General features: G+C 34.9%; 1 protein-coding gene, 1 long non-coding RNA gene and 1 pseudogene across 2 annotated transcripts; 2 read left to right on the top strand and 1 right to left on the bottom strand.

The window, feature by feature from the left end:
- Positions 1-1945: 1945 nt before the first annotated feature.
- Positions 1946-4528, top strand: LOC112100739 (uncharacterized protein At2g34160-like). Its single transcript, XM_024190077.1, has 5 exons — positions 1946-2321; positions 3233-3281; positions 3813-3875; positions 3961-4025; positions 4137-4528. Exons 1-5 carry the CDS (start codon positions 2049-2051, stop codon positions 4230-4232), a joined length of 546 nt encoding a protein of 181 aa, XP_024045845.1. The 5' UTR covers positions 1946-2048; the 3' UTR covers positions 4233-4528.
- A 2490-nt stretch (positions 4529-7018) lies between these two features.
- On the top strand, positions 7019-7689 carry LOC112101065. The gene is made up of 3 exons (XR_002907124.1): positions 7019-7037; positions 7117-7193; positions 7296-7689. It is a non-coding gene; the product is annotated as an uncharacterized LOC112101065 (long non-coding RNA).
- Positions 7690-8632: 943 nt separating this feature from the next.
- On the bottom strand, positions 8633-11035 carry LOC18032529 (annotated as a pseudogene).
- Positions 11036-13412: the final 2377 nt, after the last annotated feature.

A 13412-nucleotide genomic window follows, 5' to 3' on the forward strand; every position in this document is an offset into this window, starting at 1 on the left:
CACAATGATATTATTTCGTTCTCACCGATTGCTAAATGATCAATTAACATGATTTGAATACTCCTCATGTATACTCAAACCACTGCAAATTGTCATAAAATAGCCACCAATTTAAAGCATCTTCATTACTATGGTGAATAAGTAGAAGTTTCTTGTAAACCAATTTAAGGGCAAATTCAGATAGAGATGAATTAATAGACAAAGATTGACAAAGACAAAGTAAGTCCGTAGGTTTATTATTCTGTCATGAACAATTAGGTTATATAAAAATGAATATGAGCTAAGAGTTGTAAGGTGGCGAGTCGTGAGTGGAGTAAAAGGAAGGGTACCATTTAGGGCATAAATTAAAATGAATTTCAATATTCATAAATATTATATATATAGAGAGAGTCATTTTCTAATGCAGTCACTTTCGTATATATATTTTTATTCATGCAAATAAGTTTTTAAGCCATACAACTTAACAAAATTAATTTTTAATATTATTAAATCATAAGATTTTATAATACATTAAAAATTAATTTTACTAAACGACATGATTTAGCAATATATTCGTATAAAAAGAAAAAGGACCACCAGGCACACTTGAGATATGAGAATGATATATTGAACCTGCATCTCTCTCTATAGCCACCTGAATCACAGCCTTTTAATCTTCAATTTCAAGCGCATGATTTTAGTGATTTGATCATCCAATGGGTCCCTTATCCAAATTGGTACCTGCCAACGGGCAACGGACATGATTAGTCACCACCATCATAATCATTATCTCTTTCTTCTTTGCTTCATTAGACGCACAAATTAATAATTTAAACGAAGCGTGACTAACACTGTTAATATGGTAGCAAGCAAGCACATCAACCTCACACGTGTACCTTTGTCTTTATCTCCCACCAATCATTGGATTGGGTGGAAGTGGAATGCTAACTCATCCGTGCATTAAAAATTTTGAGAAGAATCAACGGTCGGTGTATGCCCTTTTTTGGTGACGAAATGGGCCCCGCTTTGTAAAAGAGAATCTATAGCGACCAGAGCGAACTATGAAAAAATAATACAATAAAATTATTATTTTTTTCTCCGTTTGGTCAAGAAAAAAAATGTGGAAAATTCCTTATACTAGATGATGGTGAATTTAATACTGGATCAAGATTTATTCTTGTTCACCTAATCAATCATTTCTACCCATGCTTCCTACAAACAACAACAATAATTATTTCCCAATTAAAGAAAATTCTTGATCCACATCTTTAAGCCCAAAAAACCTTTGGGCTTCTTTAACAATATCGCTCAATGAAATCCAAATGAGTAGAGCTTGCAACACCCCTCTAAAATCTTTATATCACCCTTTTTGAATTCATTTTCTAAAACACCCTCAGTAAAATTAATAAAATATAAATCATATATTAAAATTAACAATATTCTCATAAAATTTTGCCAAAAAAATTTCATTTAAACTGCATATAGTTCTTAAAATATTAAATTTATATTAATTTTTTTATTATATAATTTCTATTTTTATAACTCAAAAATCTTAAAATTTTCTAATGTTTAAATTAAAATTTAAAATATAAGTACAAATATAAATTATGAAATGAGGTGGGGGTAGAAAAATTTATATAAGTGCTTAATTGAATTTTTATTCAAAATAAAAAATTAGTTTATATTGGACTATTTAAGTAATTATAATTAAAAAATAGTTTTACGGGAAATTTTGAAGGGTGCCAAAGGTGCTACCCAAGCCAAAATTTGTGTAAAGCGATGGCAAAGTCGTAATTAAAAAAAAAAGCTATTTACAGTTTCGCTAACAATCCACTGGGTTCCCGCCAAAAATAACTAACAGGATTTCGCATCCAACAAAAACCCACCACGTGTCAATCCGTTACGGAATCAACACTTCTATATAAAACCGCGACTCCAGTCACAGCCCACACTCGCACGCAAGATCTCAACAAAATTTTCCCGCCATTTGCACACATTCTTTAGAGGGAGAAAGAGAGACCAGGCATCAATTCTAGAGAGAGAGAGAGAGAATTCTGATTCGTGTAACAATGGAGTCAAGCGTGACTGTTGCAAAGAGTTCTGAGTTCATCAAGGCAGAGGAATCCAAGAACGAAAACAAACACAGCGGCAGCAAAAACAAGAAAGTGGCAACTGTTGCAGTCGCGGTTGTTGATTCCGGCGATGGCAAGAATGCTACTACTGGTGCTGCTGGTGCCGAGTCTTCGTCTGTGATTAAGAAGACGAAGAAGAAGAAGGACAGCAACCGAATTCTTGTGTCTCACACAAAGAAACCCTTTGTTTTCTACCTCGATCTTGCTAAGGTAAAACTTTTTACTTGTCCTAGTTATTTGGTTATCTTGTTGAATATTAGGGATTAGTTTCTTTGTTTTGTTGGTTTCTTGCATGTGTTCTGTAATGGGTTTGATTCTTTTTTGTTGCTTATCAATTTTGGTTCACAGAATGATAATGGTCTGTTTGGTTGCCCAGATAATTGAAGGGAAACGAATTGGGGTTTCTTATTGGATCTGTTATTTTTGTCTCCCTCTAGATTTGTTGGTTCAATTTTGATTTTGATTTTATTTTATTTTCCTTTTAACTTATATCATACATTTGATTTCCTGGATTCTATGGAGCCTTATTGGTCTTATACTTCCTTCATTGTTTCTTTGCTGGATCTTAGAATTTATTCTCACTGAATCTTGCTTTATGGTTTCTTTTGAATATTTTTCTTTGTATGTTGCCGATTCAAGTGATATTGGACTTCGAATCTGTTCAATTAAAAGTTCTTGTTCATTAATGGCTTAAAATCTTGAGTTGGTTGGGTTCATAAGAGGGAAGTTTAGTGCATAATCTTTTCCTTAATTGCTGTTTAATTTGCTGTGATACTCTACTTCAAATATATGGCCTTACTCAATGGTTCGAAATCCTCGTGATAAATCGTATTTGGTATCAACAGTTTCTTAACTCTGGATTTTATTTCATGGTTAAGAGTTTTATTCGGAACTAGCAAAGATAATCTGGTGCGTTAATGGTTTGGAGTCGGATTTTAAAACCTGATTTAGCATAGCTTCTGATTCAGCTAAATGAAAATGGTGGATATTAGAGGCATTGATTGATTACATGAATCTTTTGTGAACCCATTAATCCATATTCTTTAAATTTCATGATACTATTCATCTGATGTAGCATTTTCTTTCTGAGGTTTTTCGTAATCTTTTTAATGCCATTGCAGAGGTACATAAAGCAGTACAATGACATTGAGCTCACTGCCTTGGGAATGGGTACAACTTCTTATATCCATCTGCTCAGTTTTGCTTATTTCCTTTTCTGTTATTCTTCTTCTTTTGGTGCACATGATTTTCAATTTCTACTTCAAATTGTATCTAGTGGATAATTTATCTCATTGGTCTTTTGAATTATATTTTCAAACCATAGCTTGTGGGCAGAAAAAGAAATTGTTCTTTCAAATACTAGTATGATTTTGGTGATTATGACCTACACCATGCAATGATGATTTGATTTCACTAGAGTGTAAGTAATAACTAGAAATAAACTAGTTCGATTGATTGCATTTTTCATTTTGGAGATTATGACTGATTTTCGAATGAAAAATTAAGATCAGTGAGGTTAGCACAAGAAGCCTTATCTGTCAGCAACTTCTGTACAAGATAATAAATGTATCCTCCTTAAACTTGAAATGCAGACTCATGCTATTAGAGCACACCCAAAAGACAGTTCATTGCTATTATATCCCTCACCTTGGAATATATTGTATAACAATATGTGCTAACTTCTACAATTGCTTAATGCAGCTATTCCTACTGTTGTCACTATTGCCGAGGCTCTGAAACGTGATGGACTGGCAAGTAATATAGGTAAGAGGTTAAAGCCATTTTATGTTAACATCTTTTATTGCTAGCGAATTAATTAGAATGACATATCTTCTGAAAAATGCAACAGAGGTAAAGATTTCTACTGTGAACTCCAAGAAGGACGATGAAGGCCGCTTCTTTCAGAAAGCTAAGGTTGGATTATTTGCATTGGCAGCTGGCCTTTGTCGTTTTACTACTCACAATTTTTAGTTACCTTTTACCAGAAACAGTTTCTTCTTATCTAACTTTTACACTGTCTCTCAGATTCAAATTGTGCTGGGAAAGGCTGAAAAACTTGAGAAAGCCGTTGTTGCCACCACTGCCCCAAAGGAGACTTCTGATACTGATATGAAGGCCTGAAGGGCAGTTAGATAAGAGCTTAATTTCCACAGTTTGCTGTTGCATATGTTTTCTCCTTAGTCTTACATTTGTCAATGGAAATATTTTTGAGATTAGAGGTAGTAGTTGTTTTTCCAGTTGATGTTGGAGCTGCTGCTAACATGACCATGTAATAAGGTTGGAGTAAAGACTTGTTTTGTAAGGGCAGATCTAGTGATACCTGGGCATCTTCCCGTATATGTCCTTTCTTCCTTTTTTTTTGTTTTTCCATTTCTAGTGCACCTGAGAATAAAATGTTTTAGCAACGTGCTTCTGTCCATGTTAAATGTTGTAACGTTTCAATTTGCTGCTGGGTTGACAGAAATACAAATTCATTTTTCCCCTCTTCCTCTCTGTCTCAGCACAAAAATCACCTCCACTTTAGGTCAGTTGATTTTGTAAATATAAATATTCAAATTGCATCTTTAGCTGCAAGTGATGGCATCAAAAAAACATATGTTTTGTTAGTATGCTAGAAGGAAAATGAAAAAAGGCTGTTTGTTTTGCAAAAGCTTTTTTCAGTGATATCAATATTAGCTCTGCCTATGCAGACATGTTCAAGAAGTTTGTGACAGATTGCAAGTTGAGAGAAGATTTCTTATCTGTTTGCCAACAGTTATCACTATGCTGTTTAATATTTATCATTCCATGTCAAGAGAAGCTTGAATTTTCCAAGATGAATAATTTCAATTAAGTATCACTTATTTTGATATTCACTCATCAATTTAATGAATGGATCTCTCTATCAAGTCATATCCGAAATGAAATGCATAAAGCGAGTGCAATGGCACGAGAAAAGAAGAATGTACACTATATATAAGTAGCTGGTTACAAAAATTACAAACAAATGATCAGTACAGGGATTAGAGGCATGTTTCTCTGCCTATGGCTGTACCCGAAAATGAAAATTGGATGGAAATATATATATGATTAAAGGATGAAATCTAACATTTCAAAGATACAAATAATGTGGCACAATAAAGTGGGCTTTCTTTTATTATTATCATTTGAGTTTCCTGTTAGTTACACAATAAAGAGTTAAAATCTTATAACGAACTTGTACGCTGGGGCCAGTTGCTCTAACGGACCATTAAAATCTTCCCGCTAAAAGTAACTACCAAGAAACTGATCCAAATGAAACACAGCCACACGTCCATCTCTCATTGGATCAACGCCTCTATATAGCACCGACCTCCGGTCACAACTGACTCCTCCTCCAAGAATCTCATAAAAAAATTTCCAGCCATTTCCAAGCATTGTGAAGGCAACTGAGGTTGCTGCAGAGGCCAGAGATTATTGTTGAATCCAGAAACAAGGAGGGCAACAGCAAGAAAGCAGAAGTTGGTTTCTGAAGATGATACAAGAATTAATTTTGCTAGTGGCATTTGCATTGTTTCTTGGTCGAGTAATTAAAGATGTTTATAGAACAATAAGAAACGAATTCCGAAGAAGAAGAAGAGGGGGAGGAAGAGGAAGGAGATAACGATGAGCAATCTAATTCAACCCTTCATCCTCAAGAAAACTTTCACTTTCTACTGGAGTCTTGCTAAGGTATACACTTTAAATCTCCTGTTCAAAAAACTTTCTTAGGTCAAATATAGTTGATGTGTTTGTTTGGTTGCCAAGATTTTGAAGAAAGGAAAATGAGCAAATGAAGCTTAATGTGTTATTTTTTCATGGGGTTTAAACTTGTTTCTGATATATATGATGCGATCTTGTTTTGCTTTATTAGATAATTTGGGTGTCAATAAATTATGTTTTCAAATTATATAAAACTTGAATTTGCTTAAAATCTCATGGTCTTTGTTTCTTGGTAGGTTCTGGACTTCTAGTTGTAATCTTGATTTAGTTATTCATGATTGTTTCATTAAAAGGGGGAGATTTATTGGTTCTTTGACTCAATAGCTTTCATTAACTTGTATACAATTGTTTGTATATAGATTTTGTATCTCTAGTACTATTCTTCATCTATGCCTAATCTGAGGTGATATTCCTGTAGCAACTTCATAATGGATATTATGCACTGATTCATGACTTGTCACCTTTCATTAATCTGGATTCCTTAAACTGATTTTATTATGCTTTCATTGTGCATCAGAATCAGATTATGGATTTTTCCTTAATGGGGTTTCTTTAATCTTGTCAGCGTATTGCAGATGTATTTAAAGGACTATAATGATGCTGAGCTCTCTGACTTTGGCTTCGGTGAATTTTCTTCATCATTTTCCTTATTGTTATTATTCTTTCGTTTATTTCCTTCCTATTTTCCCAACCTTTATTCCTTTTTTCACTTTTTGTTTCAAAGTGTGTCTAACTGGTGATTTTCCGAATGACTGCTCATCTGGAAAATTGCAGACCTTTTACACCTGCTTGCTGGTCATTTATACTTAAACATTTCTTTCGAAATAATTCTAAATACAACCGTTGCCAGAATAAAAACATTCTAACCTTGCAAATACGAATGGCATGAGTTTGATGGTTATATATATTGCATCCCGCTGTATTTGATGATGAGCTGATTCATAAATACTGTTAATTTGATCAATAGAATTTTAGTAATGAACTTTCAAATAGGTAATTGAGATCAATGAGGTCTAATATTCTAGAAAATTCAGAGTTATTTTCTGTTAACTTGAATCTCAAGTCATCAATGAGAAAGTATTAGTTAGAATGACACGTCTTGTTAGTGTAATTATTGCTGACGACTGGCTTTACTTGATGCAGCTATTGCTGCTGTTAACACAATTTCTATCATTCTGAAAGGAAATGGATTGGTAAATAATAAAGGTAAACAAATGGTCATAGCCTTTGTAAGCTTATTAAACATCCTCAATTATTCCTAAATTACTTTTAACTACATGATTAGGAAATGCTACAGAGAAAGAGATATTTATAGTACAAATAAAGGAGGAAAGTGAAGTTCACTTTGTTAAGAAAGCTGAGGTTAGATTGCTTGCATTTTGTTGAGTTCTCGTTCGTTTTACTTGTTGCAGATTTAGCTGATCAATTTCACTATTAACAGTTTCATCTTTCACTGCTTCTTAGATTCGAACTGCGACGGTAATGGCTGAGAAACTCAACAAGATCACTGCTGTTTCTACAGCACCAAAGAAGGCTGCTGATAAGGCGGCCTGAAGACATAGGAGCTTCATTTCTATGGCCCCAAAATGTAATAATTATTTTCCAGACTTTAAGAAGGTTTCGGTAGAGAGATAATCCGATGAAGATTATCAGAGTGCTACTTTCAAGCTGCTGCTAGCGTGACCGTGCAACAGAGTTGGAGGAGAGCCGGTTTGGTGGGAGCAGATCCGATTGTGTCTGGCACCAATGTGTCTTCCTTTGTTCACTTTAAAATTCTGAATGTCGTTTTGATCAAACTTATGGTACTGCTTTTCATGTTAGATACAGGGGTACTTTATTTTCCAGGAGAGTAATAGGAACAGACATACAAAGTATCATATGTCTCTCTTGTGCTCTCTCTCTCTCTCTCTCTCTCACACACACACACACACACACACACACACACACATGCATATACATATGTAGCACACACAATGTTAGCAAATTGACTGCACCCTGAGATCGGCTAGTCTTATCAATGCTTGAGTTTATCTCTAGTTGAAAGTCGTGATAAAAGCCAGATGAATTTGTTAGCATGATAATGAATGATTTATAGCCTATTTAATTTCCTGTGATCTTAAGTACTATTGTCATCGAACCAGTAGTTGAAGGTTTTAGATGAGAAGAAAGGTGGTCTACCTGTTGTAACATGGAATGAACATCATGCCCATTAGAGATACCCTGCAATGAAGGATGTGAAAATGTATTTATTAGAATTTAGGAGCAGTTTACCGTTAAGAAAAATACGAAGAGCAGTAAATCTGTCTTCATCATTTTTATTTACATCATAACATCCATCTTTATGTGCGAGTATGCTGCTCTGTAGATTTTATGTAGAGGCTAGGGGGTTGGAAGAAAGAGAGGTACCGCTGGATGGTTAACATAAATTAATTAAAAACAATGATCAGTACAGGGATCTGACGCATATTTCTCTGTCAAATTTCTCCTTTAAATGAATTGTATCCCATTCACGTGCATAAAACCCATCCAAATTCCTCTCCTCTGCAGTCTGCAGTAGGAAGTGCCCCTCCCGTCCCAGACAAAGCCATTCAAATACAGGGAAGTATGTTGGTTTTAAACAAAGAAAAGAGAACACAGAGAAATTGGGGCTGTTAATTGCTTTTTATTCATTGCAGCAGTATTTGAATTTATACAAGAAAAGAAACAAACAAAGCCAAAAAATCTGCCTACATATCTTTAACATATATCTGATATCATAAAATTCAAAAACAAATTTTTCCTACAATCTTGCAGGATATTATTCACAGCATAATCAAATCTTGCTGTTTTAATTTTTGCTCAAATACTGCAGCAAACATAGGTTTGTCATCAAAGTAAATTCGTTGAACCTCCTCCATAAGTTTTTTTTGCGTGCGGACATACAGTCTCCCCCAATCCTTTATTAACGGGAAAGGTGCGGAAAAATCATAGACGAAGATGAAGAAGCTGCCAGTGATGATGGAAGCGATAACTGCAAGTAATTTGGCATTATGAAGCACTGAATATGTGCCTGTAAGAAAAGCGAAAACCATCGCGAACATGGCTAACTGTATCATTCCTCGGCTAACTTTCCATAGAATATATTCCATAATCTTGTCCCGTAGCAATGACAGGTAAAGGTGGAAGAAGACGGCACTTGCGGACAAAATCAAGGCTAACGAATTGAATATAACAAAAGCTTGGAAAGCACTTCTTTTTGCTAGAACTGCGGCACCCTGATCTGGATCAATTCCATTAATGTAACCACCAGGCACGGTAATACCTGCTGTGAATGTAACAGTTGCTATAAGTGCTGCCACTACTAGATGGGATTCCTTGCTTTCGTTGACAGATTGCTCCAACTCCTCGTATCTTGATGATGACTTTTCTTTTCTGTCATTGCTCTTCTTGTCTTCTGTACTAGTATTACTACCTTGTTCCTTCCTTTCCCCATTTCCATTGACTATATGTCGCTGGCACCGGATAGGGTTAAGTCTAGCCAAGCACCCTAGAAACGATTCCTGCAATATATGTTGTACGTTTTGAAACAACTGTTATGAACAGTAACAATTAATTTCCTAAATTCTGGAGTCAGTGTGTAAAATTACCTTTTTTGAACCTTTTTTGTCCAATTAGAATTAAAAATATCGATTATTAGGTTATCTTACCTCGTTCTCCCAAATAAGCACCTTTTTTGAACGGATTATGTCTTCAGCGCTATTGTTTTGGTGATTGAATGCTAGCCTATCTACTTTCGGGTGACAAACGAAAGACTTTATAAAAGAACCAGAAACTGCATGTTCTAGGAGAGGTGTGTTTCCGTCGTAGTTTTTCTCGTTCATAAGGTTTCCAAGCGAAGGGTTTTCTAAGAGAAATTCGACTGTCCTTCTACTTCCGCTATGCGCGGCAAAGTGAAAAACATTCCACCCTCTGTCGTCAACCAGTTCACAAGAACTTGGACAACTCCGTATTAGCTCTTGCATTGTATATGCTCTGCCCTTACCGGCTGCAAGATGAAGAGGTATCTTTCCCTCATTATCAGGTTTGTAGGCTGCTGATATATCGGCCTTGAGTAATTCCTTCACCACGTAATAGTTTCCCAAGTGTGCAGCCAAGTGAAGTGGAAGCCACCCTTGCTGATCCGGTTTGGTGGTCTAAGTTCCTTTACTAGAACGTAGTAACACTTTTATAATTTCTACATAAAAGAAAACAAACAAAAATTAAATTTAAAAATGATATAGAGTGACCAACTCTTTGTTCAAATTAATTTTGCATATCAGATTTGGTTGAAGTATAATTTATTTTGATTCTTGTATGTTCAAAATGAGAAATATTTAAAACAAAAAAAGGTTGAGAATCAAATAATAGTATGTTTTACCTCTATCTTTGCGAAAAAAATAATAGTAGGTTTGAAGTGTATATTCGCGAAATGCCGCTGCGTGCAAAGCCGTTCTTCCCATTGGTCCATGGTCAACTGGTGATTCGCAAGTTGATAAAATATCTTCCATAACATCTTTGTAACCCCTCTCCGCAGCCAGGTAGAGTGGAGTCTCCCCAGCTTCATTGGCATCATATGACAAATTAGGGTCTTCTTTTGTCAACATCTTCACCACATCAACTTGATTGTAACGCACCGCCTCGTGCAAGGCTGTGTCTTTGGCTTCATTCGTCGTCCCCAGCATCAGCCTCGCAGCTGCAACACCTTCCTCGGGGTTGTTCTGGTGAGGTTTCTTGCATTCAGCAATTAGAACCTGCACTATATCATAATGCCCGTGCCTGGCCGCGATGTGCAGCAGAGTTTCTCCTTTGGCATTGGCCTTCAGTAATAGAATAGGACACATTTCTAAAATAACCCTCACAAAATTTTCTCCTCGGATTACTTCCCGATCATCCGACGATGATTGCTTTTTAAAAGTACTGATCATCCTCCAAAGGCTGTTTGCCTTGTTGTTGGGCTTCATTGTTTTATTAGGTAGGGCTGTGATGTGGATATGGGGGATTGTGTTCTCGTCTGGTGTCAATATTTGGTGAAGGACAGCTTTGTGTTCTTCGAATTTTCCAACATGGCCTTCTACTGCAGCCTCGTAAAGATTATCCATAAACTGGATATTCTTTTCTCGGACACTGCGTAGTCTTTCCCGGCGTGTCTCAGCATTCTGGTTATCAGAACCTGAAAATGACGACATTTCGCTGGTGAGGTAATGTGATGTGAATGTGTGTTGTGAAAGATGGATTTTCTTTCCGTACGTATTTCCAAAATGGTGATGGCCACAGCAGCTAAGTGCTAACCAATTTATATACAAGGATGGCTTGCATACACGTGCTACAGGGGACCTTATCATCGTCAAGTAAGTAAATTAAGTAGCAATTTTCTCTACTTATCTGATGATTCCACTAATCCGCTGTTTTCTTTCTCAAGTCCTACGGATTAAAGAATTAATTAATAACTTGTCGGACTCTTCTGCCATTTTACGAAATTGAGATCTCCTTTTTCCTTATTTTCTGTCCCCCTCTCTTCTTTCCATTCTTCTTCTCTCATTTCATTTTTTCCAACTAAATATATATTATTATAGCATATTTGGATGGAGAAAAGGAAAAAGGAAGGAAAGAAGAGGAAAGGAGGAGCGGGAAAAGCAATAATAAAAGGAGAGAAAATATGAATTTCATATCAAACCAAACAATGCAGTGGCAAAGGTGGCAATATTTTTTGGGTGGGCTAGAATTTTTTTTTCAAATTAAATTTACTTCTTAAAAATTTTGTTTTATATAAATGAAATTATTAAGTACACTACATAAGCAAAAACACTAACCATAAAACTATAAAAGTACAATGTAAATATGAAAAACACTATCAAAGAAATTGTGTCCTGCGATTCTTCGAAAAGGAAAACTCATCTATTATCGCATCTGGGTTAATATTGTTTACAATTTATCATTCTTTGTATGCCATCATTATTTTCTAATTTCAAGAAGATGAATTTCCACTTTGTATAACATCATTTCTTTTATTATGTTCTAATATCTATTAATCTATTATCATATTCTATTATTTTATAATTCTAAGAAAATGAATCACAAAATCAGCAACTTCCTCTTTATGCCATCATTATCATAAATCGTACTATATTCTATACATTATAATTTACAATATAAAGTCACTTATACTAGGCACTGCATCAAGCATCAAGAGACAGAGATTGGGCATTCGGCTTCGGGACTTCGGGTGCGGCAAGAGACTGAGCCTACGGGTGCCAGTCGTGCGGTAGTGGCTGGCGTCACTTCGGGTGCGACAGACTGCGCATTCGACACAGGTGAGAGACTCAAGCAGTTGGTGAATTTAGATTTTGGATTCAGTTGGATACTTCGGAAGTTTTGTTAATTGTGATTTGAAGAAAATAAAGATTAACTGTAATTATTAGATTTATTTTTATTTTTTATAAGTATTAATAGAGGCAAATTTATAAATTATAATTAACTAATTTTTTTTTCTGAAAAAACTTCGCCAACTCTTAGCTTTGCCCCTAACATAATGAGATTAAGATTAATATTTTTTCCCTCATTTTCTCATCCCCTCTCGCCTTTCCTCTCTTTCGTGCAACCAGACATGTGCTCAGAGTTTGATGAAAGGAGGATACTAAAACTTCGATAAACTCAAATGCATAATGTTGTTGAGGTTTTACTTTAATGCAAATGAGCAAATGAAGCTTTATGGAACTGAAATGTCTTAAACTTCTTTCTTTTTTATTCTTCCCTACTACATTTCAATCGGATTCCATAAACATTTATGCTTTTTCTTTTGCGAGTAAAGATTCTAATTTACTCTACTAATTGACAAGCCATTCCATAGACATTTATGCTTTTTCCTTTGCGAATTAAGAATCAAATTTATTCTTAACTAATTGACAAGCCATACCTTGACCATCCAACAATTAAGTAATAAATTTGGAGATTTTTTGCATCTATTTTATAATAATATTTCGTTTATTTCCTCCTTCGGGGAAGTTCGTGAACCTTTAATTAAACTACTTGAGCATTACAAAACTATTCGTACACTTGCTAGAGAGGACATTAATTGTTAACTAATAATATTCATTCAGTTAACAATTAATTTTGGGTGCACAATTTTTTACCAAAGGAATTTTTTTATTTGAGTCCTTGTTCTCTACAGAAAGAAAATCAAGTATCAAAAGTTCTTAAAATACAAACACTCAAGTCCTTCCAACATTCCAATTTCAATTTTATTTCATTCCAATCCTTGAATACTAGATTTCACGATAAAAAAATTTGTGAAAGCGTTATCACAATCGATAATTATAGCCCACTATCTCACACTACAATTTAAATTCCATTTTACCTTTGTTTGTTAGTGTAAGTACTATAAAATTTTAGCCACTTACAATGCACTGTGTGTCGATAAATGCACTACAAATTTGAAGACTCCAAATGTGTTTAGTAAAAATAGATAAAAAAAAGTCTTAGAAAGCAAAAGTATGTGAGTCATGTGACAGATAAATAGATAAGAAAGATCAGATTAAATAAAAAGAAGAAGAACAAAAGATCTAA

Source organism: Citrus clementina, unplaced genomic scaffold (assembly GCF_000493195.1).
Source record: "Citrus clementina cultivar Clemenules unplaced genomic scaffold, Citrus_clementina_v1.0 scaffold_9, whole genome shotgun sequence".
Classification (NCBI taxonomy): domain Eukaryota; kingdom Viridiplantae; phylum Streptophyta; class Magnoliopsida; order Sapindales; family Rutaceae; genus Citrus; species Citrus x clementina.